The sequence below is a fragment of the Thamnophis sirtalis genome, unplaced genomic scaffold (genome assembly GCF_051295495.1).
Source record: "Thamnophis sirtalis isolate CommonGarterSnake01/CBP01778 unplaced genomic scaffold, rThaSir2_p1.2 scaffold_1, whole genome shotgun sequence".
NCBI classification, from domain to species: domain Eukaryota; kingdom Metazoa; phylum Chordata; class Lepidosauria; order Squamata; family Natricidae; genus Thamnophis; species Thamnophis sirtalis.
Genome location: NW_028261381.1, coordinates 78,936,082 through 78,957,962, shown reverse-complemented (window position 1 = coordinate 78,957,962; position 21,881 = coordinate 78,936,082). Strand labels below are relative to the sequence as shown.

The following is a 21,881-nucleotide window of genomic DNA, read 5'->3' as shown; positions in this document are numbered from 1 at the left end:
AGTAGTTGCTGGAATTCTTCCATAAAGAGTTTATTATCATATTTCCAATATGTCACGGTAACAGGAACCTCATAGATTAATTCGTTACATTTTTGCTGCACTACTTAAAAACAAGCCTTATCTCGAGACTGGTTGTATAGCGATGTAGACTGTAAATTACATTTTCTTTCTTTTCTTATAAGAATATAATTGCATGCCACAGGATAGGGTTTCAGCTTGATACTTTCAGATAAAGAAATAATTAAGTTTTGCTAGTATATCTTCCTTATTAATAAATCCTAGTATTAGTGTTGTAGCATTTGTTTAATACATTCTGCTTCCAAAGTCTTAATATGGGTGATAAAATGGCCATGCCATTTTTAAATTGTAATAATATTAAGCATCCTTTTGATTGTCGTACCTTAAAATGGTACCACAGTATTAGAAACAATTTGAAGCAATAGATCAATTAATCAATGAAACAACTGGCCTCCAGAATTTGTGAATACCCTTAACACTGGACATTTTAAAGATGTTGGATATCCATTTGTCTGAAGTGGTGTAAGGTTTCCTGCCTAAACAGGGGGCTGGACTAGAAGACCTTCAAGGTCCCTTCCAACTTTGTTATTCTATTCTATTCTAAATGGTGAAAAAGAGAAGATGTATACAGTAACAAATCGTAATCTGGGTTAGTAATACTTAATGGTATGATAAAATTTTAATTCTCTGATCAAAGAAAATTGTCTTCTGTTTCTTAAACAGAGCCAAATCCTGTTCATAGTATTCATGCTGAAAATATCACCAACACAACACTGAACTTAAGTTGGAAAAATGATGATAAAAATGCACCCAGTTACACTTATCAAATAGTTATTGATGGACATGGTGATCTTCGTAATAAAAGTTCTAATAAATTGAGTGAGCCAATTACTAACTTGAAAATCTGGGTGCGTCTTATACACTGAATAGAGCAATTTTTGTCTCCTGAAGCCCCGCCCCTTCACCAAAATGGCCGTGCATATCCTTATGGAGGCTTTCAGAGAGCTCCTGGGGGCTGGGGAGGGCAGAAATAAACGAAAAACGGGCCGTTTTTTTTGTCCCCCCCCCCATCCCCCAGCAGCAATCTATAAGCCTCCATAAGGCTATGCATGTAAAAAAAATTGGCAAAAAATGGACCTGTTTTTTGCTCGTCATACAGATTTGAAATATATTCATTACAGATACAGATTTGAAATATATTCATTAGTAGATGAAGGCAACACTAAAGGAAACCCAAATGAAACAGTTGTTCATACCAGTAAGTACACTTAATTAAGTGAATTGATTGAAGTACTGTATTTTTCGGAGTATAAGATGCACCTTTTTCCTCAAAAAAGAGGCTGAAAATCTGGGTGCGTCTTATACACTGAATAGAGCATTTTTTGTCTCCTGAAGCTCTGCCCCTTCACCAAAATGGCCATGCATACCCTTATGGAGGCTTTCAGAGAGCTCCTAGGGAGGGCAGAAATAAATGAAAAATGGGCCGTTTTTTTGTCCCCCCCCCATCCCCCAGCAGCAATCTATAAGCCTCCATAAGGCTATGCATGTAAAAAAAATTGGCAAAAAATGGGCCTGTTTTTTGCTCGTTCCCCCCCCCCCCCCGCGAACACTCTGCAAGCTCCCCCCCCCCCGGCTATTTATGCCTTTTTAAAAAAAACGGGCACGTTTTAGTGAAAAACAAGCTGTTTTGGGGATGTTTGCAGAGTGCAAAAACTTTTTTTTCCCTTTCAGAAAGCTCTTTAGTTAAAGTGATTGATGAGAATTAGATTGATCAAGTGCTGTGCAAGCAGAAACAAAGTCTTAGGTGCTGCAGATTGTCAGTGATTTCATTCTCCAGCACATGGACAAATAGACCTGGAAACATATACCTACCTACCTACCTACCTACTCTCTCGCTCTCTACCTACCTACTATATTTCTCTCTCTCTCTCTCTCTCTCTCTCTCTCTCTCTCTCTCTCTCTCTCTCTCTCTCTCTCTCCCTCTCTCCCTCCCTCCCTCCCTCTCTCGCCCTCCCTCCCTCTCTCCCTCTGTCTCTCCCTCTACATCCCTACCTACTCATTCACTCACCCTCCCTCCCTTCCTCTACCTACCTACCTACCTACCTACTTTTTTTAAAAAAGCCTCTTCAAAACCTTGGTGCGTCTTATATTCTGATGCATCTTATGCTCCGAAAAATATGGTAGTTAATTGTTATGGCTATTAAATGACCTTTAACCATTATTATATCACTCTCCTTTTTCACCATCTAAAACTAAATGTAAACTCTTTATGTACATAAGTATATAATTAATTTCATTAATTTCAGGTGTGCTTGGATTCTTGTTAACATTTTATGTACTACATCAATATATTTTTAATTTATTTACTGGTAAAAGTTTTTTTTTTTTCACAGAACCCAGTCCAGTTTCTAGCATCCATGTTAACCATCTCAATTCCACATCAATAATTCTGACTTGGAAGAATGAAGATGCAAATGCTTTGACCTATATTTACAAAATACTTAACAAAGGACTTGGTTTTGTTAATGATATATTTTCTGATACTGGAAATATAACAGTCAGTAATTTGCAACCTGGAACATTATATAGCTTTGAAATAGCGGCACAAATAAATGGGAGCAGTATAACAGGAGACACACAAGAAATAAGTCTTTATACAAGTAAGTACATTAAATTAACAATGCAGTTAGCTTGATTCTTACTTGGATATTTTTATTTTGTTTAATTTTTACATATGTTAAATCTAGGTTACAATAGTAATATTTTGGGTTTTTTAGTAAAACGAGCCCACTCCTTTCTTTTTTAGAAAAAACAACATTCCATTTTTGGCATTTTATTTGTAAACGATAATGCCACAAAAGTGGATTTATCTTGGAGGAGTATCTTGTGCTTCTTACTGGCTCACCACACCAGGCCTAATCCTATCATAATAAATCTCAGGTATTGGGTTGAGTGAGCTTAGAATTTTCTGTATAGTTGATACTATTGTAGCACTAGGGTAGTAATAATTGGAAAAAAATTAAGTTTCAACTCACACAAAAGATGTTTTTTTCTCATTTTTCTGTTCAGTGGAAGGAAACTGAAATAAAATTAGGCAAATACAATTGGAGGGTGGAGGTGGGGAATAAATGGTCAAATTATTATTCCATGTCTCTTTCATAGTTTATTTTACATACGGTCTTTGAAAACCTAAATAGAGTTTTGTATCTACCAGTCTAATTGACAGTTTGGTACATATTCCATTCCTAATCCAAGATTTGAAAGAAACATGTAATTGTTTTACTTAAACTGAGCCCAGCTTTTCCGTCAACACCCAAAAGCATCAATAATTTGTCCTAATTTGTCAAATAAAATTATTAACTAGAGACATACTGTATGTTGTACAAATTAAAAAGTTACATTTTACATGATGATTTCTAACCTCCACAGAACAAAATCCTAAATATTTAATCTTGATTATCATTCAGTATGTAAAAACTTTTTTCTCTTAAATAGAGCCCAGTCCAGTATATGATATTAAAGCCGAAAACATCACTACTACATCCCTGGATTTAAAATGGAAAAATAATGATAATAATTCATTAAGTTACACATATCGAATACATATTGATGGATCTGGTCTTTTTGATAATAAAACTTCTGATACTACCCATGTATCAATTACTCACTTGAAACCTGGAACATTATACAGGTTTGAAATATATGCACAACTCAATAATACCGAAGGAGATCCAAGTAGAATAAATGTTTATACAAGTAAGTACATTAAAATAAGAGATGTGATGTATGTTTCATTATTACATAAAATATTTATATAAAATAGGAAATTAGGTGTGATTTCATCTATCTGTATGTGCCCTGGTAGGTAAAAATTATACATTTCTGATAAAGAGTTGAACAAAAGAGGGTACCATGTATAGTATGCTGGAAAACTCTTTCCAGAATACTACACATGGAAGAACATAAGTACAGGTAGTCATCGAATTAACGAGAGCTCACTTAGTGACTGTCCAAAGTTACAATGTCACTGAAGAAAATGACATGACTTTTTCACACGTATTGCTGTTGTAGCATCCCCATGGTCACGTGATCAAAATTCAGACAATTGGCAACTGGTTTGTATTTATGACATTTGCCACGTCCCTGAGTCACGCGATCATCTTTTGCAACCTTCTGACAAGCAAAGTCAATAGGGAAACCAGATTCACTTAACAACTCTGTTACTAACTTAACAACTGCAGTGATTCACTTAACAACTGTGGCAAGAAAGGTTGTAAAATGAGGCAAAACCTACTTAGCAAATGTTTGTTAGCAATTTTGTTGAGGACTACCTGTATATTTTTCTACAGCTAAGGTATATAATTTGTATATTACCCTAGTGGAATAAGTAGCAATTTGACAATATTTGCATTCCATCATTTTTCTTGTGAAATATTCTGAGATTTGGTTTATTTGTATTGATTTATTAATTAATTTCCTGCAAATTTCCAGGAAAAAAGATTGATGAAAGGCACAAGAATAAAAGGGCTGGAGAAATCAGAAGTTCTTTTCTTTGCCCAGAAGATTACAGCAAATATAATTCTCTGTTGTTGGCATTTCACACTTAGAAATTAATCTTTAAAAAAAAAACTTTGTTAGTCATCTTGTTGTGACATCACTTGCAAGATGGCTTCTAAAATGGTCACAGTCTCTGTAGGGATATAAGCATTAAGGCATTGGGAATATAGAGATTAAATTTATCTGATTTTTCAGTGCATGTTAATTCAACTTTATTCCAATAATAATTGTTAATCATTATTCCTTAATAATTGTTTTCTAGGCTGAAAAGCTTGAAGTTATAGAACTTTTATATGCATTTTCCCTAATAGGAGGATATCTTAATATACTGTAAATTACTAAAGGGTCATTTGTCCAAATATTTAATGCCAAATCATCCTGTGTTCTCTATCACCAACGTTTGAAATGTAAATTTTACATAAGTTAAAATAAAAATCTACTTTTCTTGGTGTATAGTTTTGAGTAATACACTTTTAAGATAGGAAGAGAAAGTGCTTTGTATTTTGCTCAAGTCTTAATGAGAGATAAATGTATGACAGTAGACATATTTTTATGCTAATATTCATTTCATTTGTTTTTGTTTATGATTTATATCCCACTTTTGTTATTTTTACAAATAGCTTTAGCTGGCAAACATAACTATTACATGTTCCTTTTATTTTTCCCATAACAACAACCCTGTGGGGTGGGGTGGTTTGTGAGAAAGTGACTGGCCCAAAGTCACCCAGTTGGCTTTTGAAAGGAAGACTAGGGCTTTAACCACTAGAATTCTTCATTTCAATCCTATAGAATCTTCACCATTTTTTTCCTCCTCACGTTGCTACTGATTAAATTCACCCAAACCCTTAACTAGTTTCAATTAAAAAGTGAATTACAATTTCTACAGATATTTTGTCCAACAACCATGCACCTATTAAAACCACAAGGAATACTATACAACCTGAGTGCATGTATTACACAATATATATTTACATTCATTAATCTAAATGTATTTTCCTTGTAAATAGAACCGAGTGCTGTCTATGATATTAAAGCCGAAAAGATCACACAAACGTCTCTGAATTTAACATGGAAAAATAATGATACAAATTCACCAAATTATACTTATCGAATACATATTGATGGACGGGATCATTCTGATAATAAAACTTCTAATACAACCTTTTTATTAATTCATGACTTGAAACCTGGAACTTTATACAGGCTTGAAATATATGCACAGGTCAATGGTAGTCAAACCAAAGGAGATTCAGAAGGAACAAATGTTTATACAAGTAAGTGCATTACATCCGGAAAGCTGGTGTATATTATTTTTTATGTATTTTTAAAAGAAAACTTACATTGGCTGCACATCTCACAGTGACTCTGGGCAGTTTACAGAAATATAACTCCAAATACAAAACCCATAAACTCTCCCCCCCCCTCATGAGAACAATTGATGGGGTCCCCACATCCGTGGACAAACAATGTGCCTTTTAAATTAGTGTCAAGGTGGAGGTGAATCATTTCTGTAAGAATGATTTTTCCACATGGAAAGGGCTACCATGAAGAAGGCTGTTCTTCTGGGTCCCACTTAAGAGAAGGGGTCCCTGCCTCCCCACAATGGTGGATTGGGTAGAGAATGGGTGTCAAACTCGATTGTGTCATTGATGTGTCATGACATATGACTTTTTTGCCTTTGCGGAGCTGGGGTGGGCGTGGCCCACATCAATCCTATAGAATCTTCACCATTGTTTCCTCCTCACATTGCTACTGATTAAATTCACCCAAACCCTTAACTAGTTTCAATGAAAAAGTGAATTACAACTTCTACAGAAGTTTTATGCAACAAGTCTCCCCCCTCATGACAACAATCAAACCATCCACTTGATAGGGTCCCAAATCTGTGGGCAAAAACCATGTGCCTTTTAAATGAGAGTTATTTTTTCCACATGGAGAAGACTGTTCTTGGTCCTACTGAATGGATCCCCTTAAGGGAGGGGATCTGTAACATACCCTGTCTCCCCACACTGGTGGATTGGGTAGAGCACGGGTGTCAACCTTGATTGCATGATGTGATGTGTCATGACATATTGTGACTTTTTTTGCCTTTGCGGAGCTGAGGTGGGTGTGGCCTTCATGTGATGAATCTGGGATGTGGGATGCCAGTTGGACACCCCTGGGGTGGAGCAATGACCTCTTAAGAAAATGGCAGACCACAGCATCCATAAAATGCCCTCCCATAAAGAAGCATTAATTACTGTCACAACCCACCTACATGTCACCTCTGGGGAAGCTTCCACAAGCCAGGAACATGGATTTGAACACAGGTGGTTGTGCCTAGATACGGGATGGCAAACCTGTGGCACATGGAGCCATTTGTCAGGGCACCCAAGGGAACCCTCCGGAGGGCTTAAATTAAAAAGGCCCCTGAAGGTTCCGGAGGGCTAAAAGCGGTCCTATGAGCAAACTGGAAGTCCGTTCGCGAACTTCCTATTTGCCCATAGGGCTGATTTTTTATGCTTCAGGGGCTTCAGGGAAGCTCCTGAAGCCTCCAGGGGCGTGGGGGGCTCTTTTTGCCCTCCTCGGACTCCTATAAAGCCTCTGGAGCCTGGAGAGGGTGAAAAAAGCATACAAAAAATGGGGGGAGCGCCTGTCATGCATGCATGCTCATTGGGGGTTGTGCATTGCATTATGGGTGTGGCACACCCATGCAAGACCGCCCTGCGCCTCCCCCCCCCCGGCTTTTGGCACGCAAGCCAAAAAAGGTTCACCATCGCTGGCCTAGATTCTTCCTAGGATCCTGTTCAGTTTTTTCAATAATGTGATTATGTAAACTGTGCACCTTATCAGTAAAGGTGTACAGGGGTATTTATGTTAAACAAAAGGGGCTACCATGTAGAGATAGGCCTCAGCTTATGGCCCTTTGTTCAGGGGCTGCTCAAAGTTTTTATGTTTATAGAAGTTCTCAATCATCCGGGCCATGATTGCCTCAAAGGTGCTTTTTCAAAAGGCAACTAGACTTTCTGAAGAAGCTTCTTGGATGAGAAGCGAAATGTTTTAAACAAAAAAAAAAGGAAATAAAACCCAAAGAATTCCAATTGCCTTTGGGAAAAAGCACCTTTTGGGATAATCATGATCTGGATGATTGAGAACTTCTATAGACATCAAAACTTTGAACAGCCACTGGAAGATGGTACTGAAAAAATAAAGATACATCCAATCCTCAAAGTTTTGCCCATCACAGGATTCCCGTGTTTACATAATCACAGTCAATATGCACTCAATATGACAAATAGCAATTATGTTGTTGCAGAAAGCCATGCCACCTGACCGCCATTTACACCCTTCTCTGCCGGCTTCCTGCAAGCAAGGTCAATGGAGAAGCCGGTAGGGAAGGCGGCAAATTGCTCCAGTATGTATTCTTTCATTCGCCTGTGGCCTGCACTGGCCTTCCAGGCCTTCCTCTGTTTCCCCCAACTTGTACCTCACCTGCACCAGGCCTCCCAGCCCCCCAAAAAAACTTGTGTAATGAGGTGTGATCCTGAATGTGTGCTGCTTTGGAGTAAACCTTTCTGCATCTACTGTAAATGTTATAATTTGCATGTTATAGTAGTGGAATAAATAGGGGCTTGACATTATGAAGATGTTGGATAGCCATTTGTCTGAAACAGTATAGGATTTCCTGCTTAGGCAGGGGGTTGGACTATAAGACCTCCAAAGTCCCTTCCAACTCTGTTATTGTATTGTATTGTATTGTATTGTATTGTATTTACATTCTACCCTTTTTCTTGGGAAACATTCTCAGATTTGATTTTTTTCTATTGACTGATGAATTTTGATTAAGCTACCTGCTAAAAAGTTTTAAAGGACCAACTAATGATGGAGAATCAGTGTCACAATGACACCACTTACAGTGCTGGAAATTTAATGTACTGCAGCTCAATGGCCAGCCTGCTGCTTTGTTGTGGTGAAATTTTGTAAAATGAGGATTGTATAGATTAGAAATGAACTTTCGAATATTTTGTGATTTTTATGCTGAGAGTTGAATATTATTTCAAGGGTTACTACAGAGTAAAATAATCAAGAAAGACTGTAAGTTAAAATGTAATTTCTTCTGTATGCAAATTTCAGTAACACACTTTTTTTTAAGGTATGAAAAGATTTTGCTGAAGATCTAATTGGAGAAAAATGCATGATAATGGATTTATTTTGATCTAATATTCATGCTGATTGAAAATAGAGTGTCACATTTACTCCATGCAAGCTTCACTCCCCGCCCCCCACATTCCTAGCTGGACCTGGTTAAGTTTCCCCAAACCCTTAACTAGTTTCAATTAAATGGAGTAAAATTCCTGCAGATAATGTATTCAACATTCATGCATCTGTTGAAACCATGAGGAATACCATTCAACCCATGTCTGTCTAGTATACTTCATACTGAATAATATAAATTGAGTCGCCATATAATTTATAATTGTATATCAATTTAATGATAAAATAAAAAAATTAATAAAGGCCTTTTTTCTCTTAAACAGGACCCAGTCCAGTGTATGATATTAAATTTGAAAATGTCACCACCACAACTCTGGATATAAAGTGGAAAAATAATGATACAAATGCATTTAATTATACTTATCAAATATACATTAATGGAACTGATTATTTTAACCATAAATCTTCTAATACTTCATATGTGAAAGTTGATGGCTTGGAACCAGGGATATTATACAAATTTGAAATATATGCAGAAATTAATGGCAGTAGGGGAGATCCAAAGGTTGCAAGTGTTTATACAAGTAAGTGTATTTAAATGATGTGACTGAGTCCTGCTGGGAATAGGGCGGCATATAAATAAAACGAAAAACGAAACAAAACCTACAGGAAGTCCTCGACTTACGATGGGTCCTAGGACAATATATAAATTCGATTTGCAATTTGTTTAAAATTAAATTGACAAATTCTGCCATTATGGACCCTGCTTTTTAGCTACCTGCTAAAAAGTTTTAAAGGACCAACTAATGATGGAGAATCAGTGTCACAATGACACCACTTACAGTGCTGGAAATTTAATGTACTGCAGCTCAATGGCCAGCCTGCTGCTTTGTTGTGGTGAAATTTTGTAAAATGAGGATTGTATAGATTAGAAATGAACTTTCAAATGTTTTGTGATTTTTATGCTGAGAGTTGAATATTATTTCAAGGGTTACTACAGAGTAAATTAATCAAGAAAGACTGTAAGTTAAAATGTAATTTCTTCTGTATGCAAATTTCAGTAACACACTTTTTTTAAGGTATGAAAAGATTTTGCTGAAGATCTAATTGGAGAAAAATGCATGATAATGGATTTATTTTGATCTAATATTCATGCTGATTGAAAATAGAGTGTCACATTTACTCCATGCAAGCTTCACTCCCCGCCCCCCACATTCCTAGCTGGACCTGGTTAAGTTTCCCCAAACCCTTAACTAGTTTCAATTAAATGGAGTAAAATTCCTGCAGATAATGTATTCAACATTCATGCATCTGTTGAAACCATGAGGAATACCATTCAACCCATGTCTGTCTAGTATACTTCATACTGAATAATATAAATTGAGTCGCCATATAATTTATAATTGTATATCAATTTAATGATAAAATAAAAAAATTAATAAAGGCCTTTTTTCTCTTAAACAGGACCCAGTCCAGTGTATGATATTAAATTTGAAAATGTCACCACCACAACTCTGGATATAAAGTGGAAAAATAATGATACAAATGCATTTAATTATACTTATCAAATATACATTAATGGAACTGATTATTTTAACCATAAATCTTCTAATACTTCATATGTGAAAGTTGATGGCTTGGAACCGGGGATATTATACAAATTTGAAATATATGCAGAAATTAATGGCAGTAGGGGAGATCCAAAGGTTGCAAGTGTTTATACAAGTAAGTGTATTTAAATGATGTGACTGAGTCCTGCTGGGAATAGGGCGGCATATAAATAAAACGAAAAACGAAACGAAACCTACAGGAAGTCCTCGACTTACGATGGGTCCTAGGACAATATATAAATTCGATTTGCAATTTGTTTAAAATTAAATTGACAAATTCTGCCATTATGAAGCCTAGTGCAAGAGAACAAGTACAGATAGCCCTCGACTTACAACAGTTCACTTAGTGACTGTTCAAAGTTACAATGGTACTGAAAAAAGTGACTTAGGACCATTTTTCACACTTATGATCATTGCAACATCCATTTCATTTCATTTTCATTTCATTCATTTTATTTGTCTTGTATGCCACCCACTCCCGGAGGACTCCGGGCGGCTCACAACAGACAAGGGAAGGGGGATAAATAGACAAAGACAACACTTTAAAAAAGACGCAACATTCACAATTTCCATGGGGCTGGATGTTTCACAAGCCCCCCGGCCTGCTGGAGCAGCCAGGACTTGGTGGCTTTGTGGAAGGCTGGGAAGGTAGTAAGGGTCTGGATCTCCACGGGGAGGTCATTCCAGAGGGCTGGAGCTGCAACAGAGAAGGCTCTCCCCCGGGGAGTCGCCAGCCGGCATTGGCTGCAGATGGAATACGGAGGAGACCTAACCTGTGAGATCTAATCGGTCTATGGGAGATAGTCCCCTTGGTCATGTGATCAAAATTCAGATGCTTGGTCGCACTGTCTCGGGGTCATGTGATCACCTTTTGCGACCTTCTTACAAGCAAAATCAAAGGGGAAACCAGTTTCACATAACAACCATGTTACTAACGTAACAAATACGGTGATTCACTTAACAGCTGTAGCATGAAAAGTTGTAAAATGGGGTAAAATTCACTTAACAAATTTCCCACTTAGTGACATAAATTTTGGACTCAATTGTGGTTGTAGGTTGAGGACTGTGAGTACTAATGCACAGATTCCAATGGTATCCTCAGTTTTAAAAACTGTACAAAACAAAGTATGTCACATTGTCACATTATGTTTCTAAACCTATTGAAATTGGAAAATGTTGGCCCTCTATATATTGGAATTAAAGGAGCATATAAGCCCAAAGAGATAAATGAATAAGAGAGAGTGCATCTAAAACAGAGCATATATTTGGAAAACTCTACAAATGTGACTAGTTGTATTTTTCAAAAGCACTACTACAATCACAATGGAACTTACAACGTACGACCACAATTGAACCCAACATTTCTGTTGTAAGACATTTGTTAAGTGGATTTTGCCCCATTTTATGACCTTTCTTGCCATAGTTGTTAAGTGAATCACAACAGTTTATAAGTTAGTAACCTAAGTTAAGTGAATCTCGCTTCCCCATTGACTTTGCTTGTTAGGAGGTCACAAAACGTGATCACATGACCCTGGGACACTGCAACTGTCATAGATATGAACTAGTTTCCTAAGCATCTGAATTTTGATCACATGACCATGAGGATTTTGTAATGGTCATAAGTGTGAAAAATGGTCAAGTCACTTTTTTCAAAGCTGTTGTCACTCTGAATGGTCACTAAATGAACTGTTGTAAGTCAAGGACTACCTGTATATGTTTTATACATCTATTTTCCAGATGCTCTATTTAGAGGAATTAATTATGTTTGGCAAGAATTTTTATGCTACAGTCACTGTCTCTTCCCCATTTCAATATAGGGCTTATGGCTGTTTCAAATTAGCTAGGGTCTGAATTTTAGGCCCTATTCAAATAGCAACATTTTGCCCTCAAAACCTCATTTGACCACACATTTTACTACATATATCCTGAAATTTTGTTTAAGACAGAGCCAAGAGAAATTATTAATACTAAAAGTTTAGCAATTTCACGTGTTTTAAATCTTCACATGAGGAATATATTGAAATCATACTTTTTTTCATATATGTGTTTTTCTCTGCTTAACAGATATAGTTGACTGTGGTTGAGAATCTTAGTTTTGTTACTATTTTAACAAGTGATTCTGCCTTGTTCACATATATTTCGTATATTATCTTACAATATATGGGAAAAATATTCTGATAGTTCCAAAGAAAACTCCTTTTTGAACTTTCTGTTCATTGCAAATAAATCAAGGCATAATTGGCTGGAATGATGGAGAGTACTGTGCATAAAATCCCATGCCTGTTTTTCCTGTATATTTATCTTTCTCTTGAGTATTCCTATATATGTTGTTTGAAAACTCACACATTTGTGTCTATACCTTTATCAGTACTATTTGAGTAGTTGCATTCACTGTCCATGATGGTAGCAAAATATTTAATCACTTCAGCACCTAAAATAATGCCTTTTTTTTTCTTAAAACAGAGCCCAGTCCAGTTTATGATATTAAAACTGAAAACATCACTACTACCTCCCTGGATTTAAGTTGGGAAAATAATGATACAAAGGCATCAAATTACACTTACCAAATACGTATTGATGGGCCTTCTTCTTTTAGCTTGTTTTCTAATAGTAGATATGTGTCAATTTCTCCCTTGGAACCTGGAAGATTGTATAAGTTTGAAATATTTGCACAAGTCGATGGCAATAACACTGAAGGAGACCCAAATGGAACAAAAGCTTATACAAGTAAGTATATTAAATTATGTTATTTCTTTTCCTGTGCATTATTTTTAAATGCACAGTATGGAGTTAAATCAAACTAAGTCTAAAATGCTCAAAGAATAATATTTTAGTGCAATATTAACATATGATTAACAATCCTACTTGACATGTTACTATAATAATTTGGGATTGGGGATTATAAATTATTTTTCTCTCATACATATATGTATAGCATATTTTATGTGATGAAAGTGCACATCTACCCCTTACCTTAATCTCTCAGAAAACAGTTTATATCAGTAAACATGTAAATAAAATGTTAATCAAATTAAGTGATATAATTATGTTATTATAATGCTCAAAGAGTATTCTTTACATTTGCATTATGTTTTCAAGGAAAACAAGATTGAATGAGATTGATTTTGATATTTGTAGAAAAATTTCAGCAGCTGAAGCCTAAAAAATATTTTTTGCTCTAAAGCTGAAATCTATTTTTCTTTTGTGCTTTCCACATGAAATCCAATCATATTTCTGACTTTTTTCAGCACTAAAATTAGCTTAGTTTGATGGTGATAAAAGTTCTCCATGGAGTATTCTGCTTATAAAAAATGTTTAAACAAAAGACAAATGTTTGTACCTGTCAGGCACAAATAACTTGGAACAGGAGTTTAAAGTGTACCTCAAATTTATTCCATACACGTATCTGATCTTCTAATGGTCAAAGCAAATTGGTATTAGATAGGAATCAACGGGATTCAAGGAGGACTTAGGTCTCTTGTGGGAGAGGAGCAACTCTAAATTGATGTGTTTGACACGGTTCAGCCTGGTCATGTCCTCTATCACCATCAGAATTTAAGAAAATCGTTATTGAATATCTTGAGCCAGACCCCTTCTATGTATTGGTGTTTTTCATTGTCACAATATGAGTCATCTTACAAGGCCTTTATATTTGCACAGATACTAAAACATTTACTGCATTGTGAATAATGAACCAGTAATCAGTGTAGTAAAAAAATCATGTAGGTGATAGCCTGAAGAAGAAATCATTTGGAAATGATCTCTTGTCTTCTGGTAGTTTGATAAATAAAAATAATCTCTTGTTGCTTCCAGAGTCTGTGAGTATGAATCTGGTGAATCTTTCCCAAAACGAAAGAGGCAGGAATTGAAACCACATTTCACAGAAGGCAATCAATGTGGATCTGTTGCCATTAACAAATTTGTTTTGTTCGAGCCCGCTTTCGTGTTAATAAAATTATATTTATATGAAACTGTTTATTTGGACATTATCACTTAGGGGTGTGCTCACGTTTGTTGCCAGCAGTTTAGACTAATGGCTGTGTGTTATTTTGAGGGGACAGCACATTTACACTGTTATACAAGCTGTATACCCACTACTTTACATTGTAGCCAAGTGTCATTTCTTTAGTGTTGTCACATGAAAAGATACTGTGATATACTATAGGTGTATGTGTGTATTCAATTACTTTCTTTCCTTTACAGAACCTAGCTCAGTCTTCAACATCACAGTTAAAGATGTCAGTACAACCACAGTCAACATATCATGGGAAAGTCCTGATGCAGCTGCTTCTACATACTCTTATAGGATACTCATCAATGGAACAATTGATGAGACTAATAAAACATCCCCAACTACTAACACTGAAATTTCAGAGCTAAATCCTGGTACTAATTATAAATTCAGCATATATTCCATAGCAGCAGATAACAAGACTGAAGGGATACCCGAGAACATAATTCATTGTACAAGTAAGTTTCTAGAGATGTACACACTAAAGATGTGCAAATTGCTCTGTGCACATAATAAACACTTTCGTATGATTTGTACATGAATGAAAATCTTTGTGCTGGATACATCTGAAAACTGAGGTGAAGATTTTATTTATTTTATTCAGTGTAACAAAAGCACTTTAGGCGGGGAACAGATTAAGAATTTTGGTACAGTAATTAAAATAAAAAATAACAATACACAACAAAGTGTAAAAAGGATGGCAGCAGGCATAATAATAACCCATAGGCTCACCTAACCTCACAATCCATTTTGAAAGACCAACAGTGTTGAGGCCAATCTAATTTCAGGGGAAATGGAATTCTGAGGGCAAGTGCAATAGAAGAAAAGAATGGTTTACTTTTGAACATAATCCAAAAAGAATATATTCTAGAGTGGAGAAAAATAGTATTCAGATATGTGTTCTGTTTCAATTAGATGCTACCTTATACCTAGAAATTGGATGTTAAGCCCTATTATTTCTTAATTTCCCATCTGGGCTAGTATAGAAACTAAATACTGGGATAGGATAGATAATTTTAAGAGATACTGGCCAGTACCACCAAGCCCCATGATTCCTGTAACTCATAAAAGATTTATTCTAGAGACGCACTTTTATGAGATGTCCACTTTGTAGAAGAGCTTTTCCTGGGGATTCCATACAAAGTAAACATTATGTTCAATCAGCTCTTGTACCACAAGGAGTCTCTGTCATTTCCATTATACATGGAGGGGCCCTTATTTGCTCCAGTTACTGGCTGGCTAACATATTAAAGTTGCGTATTGATATAACAAATAATGTGGTTACCAAATTACTCTATTTTCCTGGGATGATGATATATCGATATCTATATTGTATCTCACAAAACAGTCTGTTGCCCTTTACCATGCTAAACTACCAAAATAAAATCTAAACAAGGCTAAAACTAACAAAGCCTGCCATGTTGTATCTCTGACTGATCTGATTAAATGTGTTGAGTGAACCCATTCAATATCTACCCAAGATTGTCTTGAAATCAGAAAACTCAACCCAAATAAAAGTCTAAAGATGATGAGATGATAATAGCAGATTGGAAAACAGATTACAGCAAATAGCTTGATGTTTTTTTCAATGACTCAATCCTTATACTGCATAAATGTAATTCTGAATCTTTTCGAGGTCATAGGGAATATTTCTTCAAATATTTTTAAATTTGTAACAATAAGAATGTTGCTAGTAGTGAAAATCTGTTCAGGTCTCCTCAAAAATAAATGCCAGTGAATCAAATAAAGCATATTCCATATAAATTGTTAATAGAATAGCCTAAATTATTTCACTGGGTAGATGAAATTTATTTTAATTCAGTATTTTTCTCCTTGTGTAATAATAACCCATGTTTATGTTTATATGGTTTTTCTCTTAATACTCAGTTTGCATTTCTGGGATGAATAGCTCTTCAAAAAAGAAACAGATAACTAAGGAAGAAGTTTTTCTTTGCTCCATGCTGCTACATTTATGACTCAAATTTGTATGCTTATTAAACAGCAAATGGACAAACAGATGTTCTCTTTTATTGTAGATCCAGCATCAGTGGATAGATTTGATTGTAATCTGGTAGAAAAAAAGCCACAATTAAGTCTAAACTGGAGCACTCCAAAAGGAAGTTATAAAGGCTTCAGAATTGATGTCCTAAACAATCCTTGGAACCAGACTTTGGAGGGAAAATATGAAACCATTGTCACAGGCCTGGATTACTTTACCGTGTATACCATTAGAATTGTCACCCTTTCATGTAAGAAAACGAGTGTTCCTCAGGAAAAAACATGCCGCACAAGTATCACAGGTATGAAGCTACCTTGTATGGACTTGTTTAATGAATAAAAAGGATACATCTGTTGGATGCATATATGTATTTTTAGATGAGAAATGTACTTATGTGAAAAGCTCTGTGATTAATGCTTCCGTTTTTCTCCCTGGCACCCCTCAAAATCTTTATATATTTCTTAATGAATTATTGGAGCAGATCTGTCAGAGAACATATCTGAAGAAAAATGGCACCTCCGTTCCTTTTTATATATTGGTTGTATGTTATATAACATTTTTAGATATACAGAGGGGGGCATTTTCTTATTAATAAGTTATATGTATGTGGCCACTAAGTGTTGACACCAGCTTGATGGCACATAATCAGTCTCATTATGGCAATACATTTATATCTCCATATCCTGAGGTGAATTATCTAATTGGAATATATGAGGAGATGCTAGTGCATACAGGAACATGGAGGCAGTTGTGAGCAATTTTCAAAACTGCCTTTTTTTCATTCCATTCTGCAGTTCAGTTTGGAACAGAAGGGGGGGCGTAGTTTCCCATGTGATTAGGACGTTGTATCAAAAGACCGTTGAGAGGTCGACGGATCAACAGTTCAAAACCAAGAGCAAGCCACAGGACAGAATGAGCTCCCATCCTTGCCCTGCTCCTATCTGTCTATCAGTTTGAAAGCATGCAAATAAAAGTAGATAAGTAGATTAAAAACAAGTGGGAAAAATAACCAAGACATGAAATGAACCCCTCTCAGGCAATTCCCTGGGCAACAATGATGCCACCAGCTAATCCTTTCAACTTGGAAGTGCCTTGGTAGGTGCTTTGAACACCGATGTAGAAGTAGTACCTGGAATATGGGGTCATAAAATTTGCATGATATGCTGAGAGCGGTTATGAATAAATCTCCGGGCAGGGTTTGGCACAGTGTTGTTTTTTTTCCTTATTCCCTCCATATCCTGATAAGGTCATGGTTACTTTCTTCTTTTCCAGATCCCCCACCTTTGGTCATGTCCCCTACCGTGAAGGCAACCAATCACAACTCTTTCAGTGTTCAGTTCAACAGTTTTAGTTCAAGTCATGGACCTATAACAGCATATGCAGTTGTCATTACCACGTCAAAAGGTAAAGTATGATATCCCTAGGATAAATATTTTTTTGTTGATCTAAAAATGTTTTATCTTTATGTCATGAATATTTACTGTATACATGAGGGCTCTTTTATCTTAAAAAAAAATGAAGTCAAAGTCAGTTAAACCTAAATTCTAAGCCAGTGGTTCCCAAACTTGGCAACTTTAAGACTTGTGGACTTCAACTCCCAGAATTCTCCAGCCAGCTCTGCTTGCACGTCCCCCGTAGATGTGAAAGCCAGTTGAGTGTTCTTGAGCCAGTCACTCTTAGCCCAATTCACCTCACAGGGCTCTGGTTGTGGGGAAAAGAGGGGGAGGAAGTAATATTAGATATACAGTATTTACTTCCTTGAGTTACTTTTAAAATGCTGGATTTTTTTAAAAAAAAACCTAATATATAAGAAAACAACACAGATAATTCAATGAAATCACCAACAATTTTCCAAACATTTTAATACTGTAACTTTTTTTCATAAAACGTAACAGGAAATTATTCTGAACTATGAACAGCATGACTATTCAACTATGTTTAATTTTTGTGCTGAGATGGACAGCTCATCAATCTATTTAATCCCCAAAGTATTGTGTCTATGATTTGGTTGGATAAATGCATTGTAGTGTAATGTGATGCAGTTTATTAATTATTGGCAAAACAGTATTTTGTGGTGAGTGTTACAGAGTAATGTAATGTACCACCTATCATTCATCATGAGACAGAAATGTATTAAATGTATATGTATATAGACATAAATAAATAAATTTCTGTCCTCCAATAATGAATGATACATACATGCAATTTTATATGGCCATCCATTACAAAGCAGTAACTCTGTTCTGAGTGTTCTAAATGCAGTCCTGTATACCATCACTTCTTAATTTATTGAATGTGAGTATTTAATGTTAGGAAATGCCTTTAGTTTCAAGATGGTTAATAGTAGTATGTTATGAAATTAGCCCCCTGTATTTTGTCTCCTTTCCTACAACCTCCAGAACAATTCAGTATGGATCTATTTATTCAATTACAATAATTACAGAGTTAAAAAGCTTCTTGGATGAGAAGCGAAATGTCTTCAAAGAAAAACAAGAAAGTCCAGGTGCTCTTGAAAAAAGCACCTTTAGTACTAAGTTAAATGTTTCTCCTTTGTTTTGGTTTGCAAAACACTCGACACCTGAGTTTGCATTTGTGTGTTGTGAGCACCATGAAGGTAGAGCTTTGTGTTTGAAGAAGGATATGTTTAAAATAAGCCTATGCTAAAGTACTTTTCTAAGTCCTGAGGGAATTTCGTAATTTCTATAAATTGCAGGACATTTTGAAGGCAGACATGAGACTTATCCCTGTAGGAGATCAGCCATGTACCTGAGCAATTGTTCAGCAAATATTTAAGGAGCTCCAAAACAATAAGCAGAAACTATTATAAACATCCTCCCTTGCAAAATTTGCCCTCACCAAAGTACCCAAATTGGTCAAGGAATGTGAGCATAAGATACTTCTTTCTTTTAAAAAGCAAAAGAGGAAGCAAATTAAAAGGCAGTATAATCAACTTCAGAAACATTCAGTTGAAAGCAAATATTTTCTCCCCCCCCCCAATAAATTCTAGAAACCAAATTAATAAAATATCATTTTGTTAATTTATTCTAAAAACTGTATATAAACTATTTCCAAAAGTGAATTAAATTAAAGTTTTTTAGAAATTTGCACTGTAACTTTTGTTCAGGAGTAGAAAATCTTGCATCCATAGGAGTGAGATATGCATCTAACTAAATAAATAGTAAAAATTCTTCTCACTGAGTTTTTTTTTAATTTTAAAACCAGTCTAATTGTATTTTGCTGAAGTGCTGCTTATCATTTAACTTTAGCTTACAATATGTTGTTCTTTGTAATTAGATACACCCTCAAATGAGGATTTAAAGTACACATATGATGATTTCAGGAGAAAAATAACAAATACTTATGTTGCATATATCATAAGTGAAGAAAAGCGTTCATCTTCTTCTACCAAAAATCAGGATTATGTTGTTGAAATAGGAGATGAATCTGTATCATATGGTTATCTTAATGGAAAATTAGATCCACTTGGGTCATACGGGTAAGATTTTTCATGTTTCATGATGCAACTTTATAATACATGTGAATAAAACATGATAAATGAATATCTCTGAAAACTCTTGATTGTATCTCAGCCTAATAGCTATTTCCTTTCTTCCCTACCTTTGATTAGGGCATGTGTTGCTGCTTTTACTAGAATTACATTTTTGAATGAGAGCATTGTCAATGCAGAGAAGAGTTATGTCTCATTTTCTCATCTTTCACCGTTTGTTGACTTACCTCAGAATCCAGGTATTGATCAAATTCTTGTTGCAAACCCAGCTCTATCCTGACCAAACCTTTGAATCTTCATATTAAAATCCTTTCTAAAGTTGGAGAGAAAATCCAATATTGTATATTCATAAATAGCATGCATACGCAGCTACCACTTAGGCAAATGTAGCTGTGTGCGGCAACTACTCATACAGAACCATCCATCCCCCCCCCCCCCATCTGCCAAGCCGGAAAGATTGAGAACCACTATTCTAAGACATTCTTCTGCAGATGAAGCTACAATAGCCTAATTTGAATCTATTGTATCAGTGAATTACTGAAGCCAAGCTTTCTCCATCCAGATTGTTTAACTGGTGTATTCTCCCTATTAAAGGAATCTGCATGTATACATGGAAATTATTCTATGCTAGTCTGAAGCTTTACATGTGCTAGTGTATATGAGAATTCATACACTATAAATTTTACTTAGTGTTCTTCGCTCCAAGATTCAGGAACAGGGGCTGCTTTGTTATTGTTAGCATAACAGATATAAAGGATATGTGAATTGGCAATTCACTTTGCTTTGATGTAGTTGTACATCATTCTGTATCAGTGTTTCTGAAGCTTGGCAGCTTTAAGATGTATGGAGTTCAAATCCCAGCTTTCCCCAGCCAGCGTGCTCTGTATCAATTAAGTTTTGAAGCTTTGAAGCTGATCCAATTTAGCTGACTGCCTTTATTAAGGACTAAATTGTGGCAATATAAGCAAAAATAATAATAGCAAAATCGGAGCAGCATAAGTGGGTGGATACAATCATTAAAAAGAGGCATAAAGGATCTAAAAATATACATCGAGTGAAAATGAAGATCTAAAAAGAATGATAAAAAGCTAGAAGATATAAAAGACAGAGGGAGACTAAGAACAGTTTGAAGCATTAGATGCGTGTAAAGGAGCATAAAAGTATGAAGAAAACTCTTATCATTTTTGTATTTTCCAGCTGTCATCACAGGAGCTGTTGTCGGAAGCATTTTGATTGTGTTAGTTATTGTTGCAATTGTTGGATTCATCTTCTGGAAAAACAAAAGGTATAACAACAACTTCATAATGCAGCTATTTTGAATTCCACAATATATTGTGGACATCTCTACTGCAGAGTCCACCAAGATTCTCCAAATTAATTAAGCTTTGATTCCCAGCATTTCCAGCTAAATTATTGTTTGTGGTTTTTTTTTCTTGAAATCTTCAGCCCAAATATCCAGTCAGCATAGCTATTAATGGATTATGGGAGTTGTAATTCAAAACATGGACAGTTTGTTTCTTATTTGTTCTTGCTTTAGATCTGATGATACACAGATCTTTTTCTTGGTGATAAGCTTGTATTAAATATACTGGAATGATAAGGGAGGACTGCTGGTTATTCAGAACTGTCTGGTCACAGAAAATTGAATACACCATTCTTTACTAAGAAAAGCATAATTTATGGTATATTGTAAATGTGTTAACTAGATGGAAAGCTATGTGACTAGTTTGATTAAATATTAAAGAATGAAAATCCCAAGTAACTAGTTTTCAATCTTCACTTTTATAGGAAAGGTAGAAATAACGAAGTGCCATTTACTCAAATTGAGTGAGTTGAATTATTATTATTTTTCTTTGCCTAGTGTTCAGAAATCTGTTCGAACTTTTTTTTTTCTGATCTTGGTTTGAAAATGGATGGGAGAGGGTGATATACAAAGAATCTGCTAGATTTGGGTATCAGCCAATACATTTAAATAAATAAATA

At 35.5% G+C, this 21,881-nt stretch overlaps 1 protein-coding gene across 1 annotated transcript in view; it reads left to right on the top strand.

Annotated features, from left to right (window-relative positions):
• Window positions 1-737: 737 nt before the first annotated feature.
• The window catches only part of PTPRJ (protein tyrosine phosphatase receptor type J), a gene marked incomplete at its 5' end in the record, with an annotated part of 33,363 nt that continues 12,219 nt past the window's right edge, over window positions 738-21,881 (top strand). The window contains 15 exons of the mRNA XM_087704128.1: window positions 738-926; window positions 2,299-2,324; window positions 2,395-2,678; window positions 3,514-3,774; window positions 5,583-5,849; window positions 9,093-9,353; window positions 10,234-10,494; window positions 12,843-13,106; window positions 14,583-14,849; window positions 16,428-16,691; window positions 17,663-17,794; window positions 19,685-19,886; window positions 20,019-20,137; window positions 21,096-21,183; window positions 21,687-21,725. Of these exons, the coding sequence (XP_087560254.1) occupies window positions 738-926; window positions 2,299-2,324; window positions 2,395-2,678; window positions 3,514-3,774; window positions 5,583-5,849; window positions 9,093-9,353; window positions 10,234-10,494; window positions 12,843-13,106; window positions 14,583-14,849; window positions 16,428-16,691; window positions 17,663-17,794; window positions 19,685-19,886; window positions 20,019-20,137; window positions 21,096-21,183; window positions 21,687-21,725 (2,924 nt within the window). The remainder of the gene's footprint in view (window positions 927-2,298; window positions 2,325-2,394; window positions 2,679-3,513; window positions 3,775-5,582; window positions 5,850-9,092; window positions 9,354-10,233; window positions 10,495-12,842; window positions 13,107-14,582; window positions 14,850-16,427; window positions 16,692-17,662; window positions 17,795-19,684; window positions 19,887-20,018; window positions 20,138-21,095; window positions 21,184-21,686; window positions 21,726-21,881) is intronic.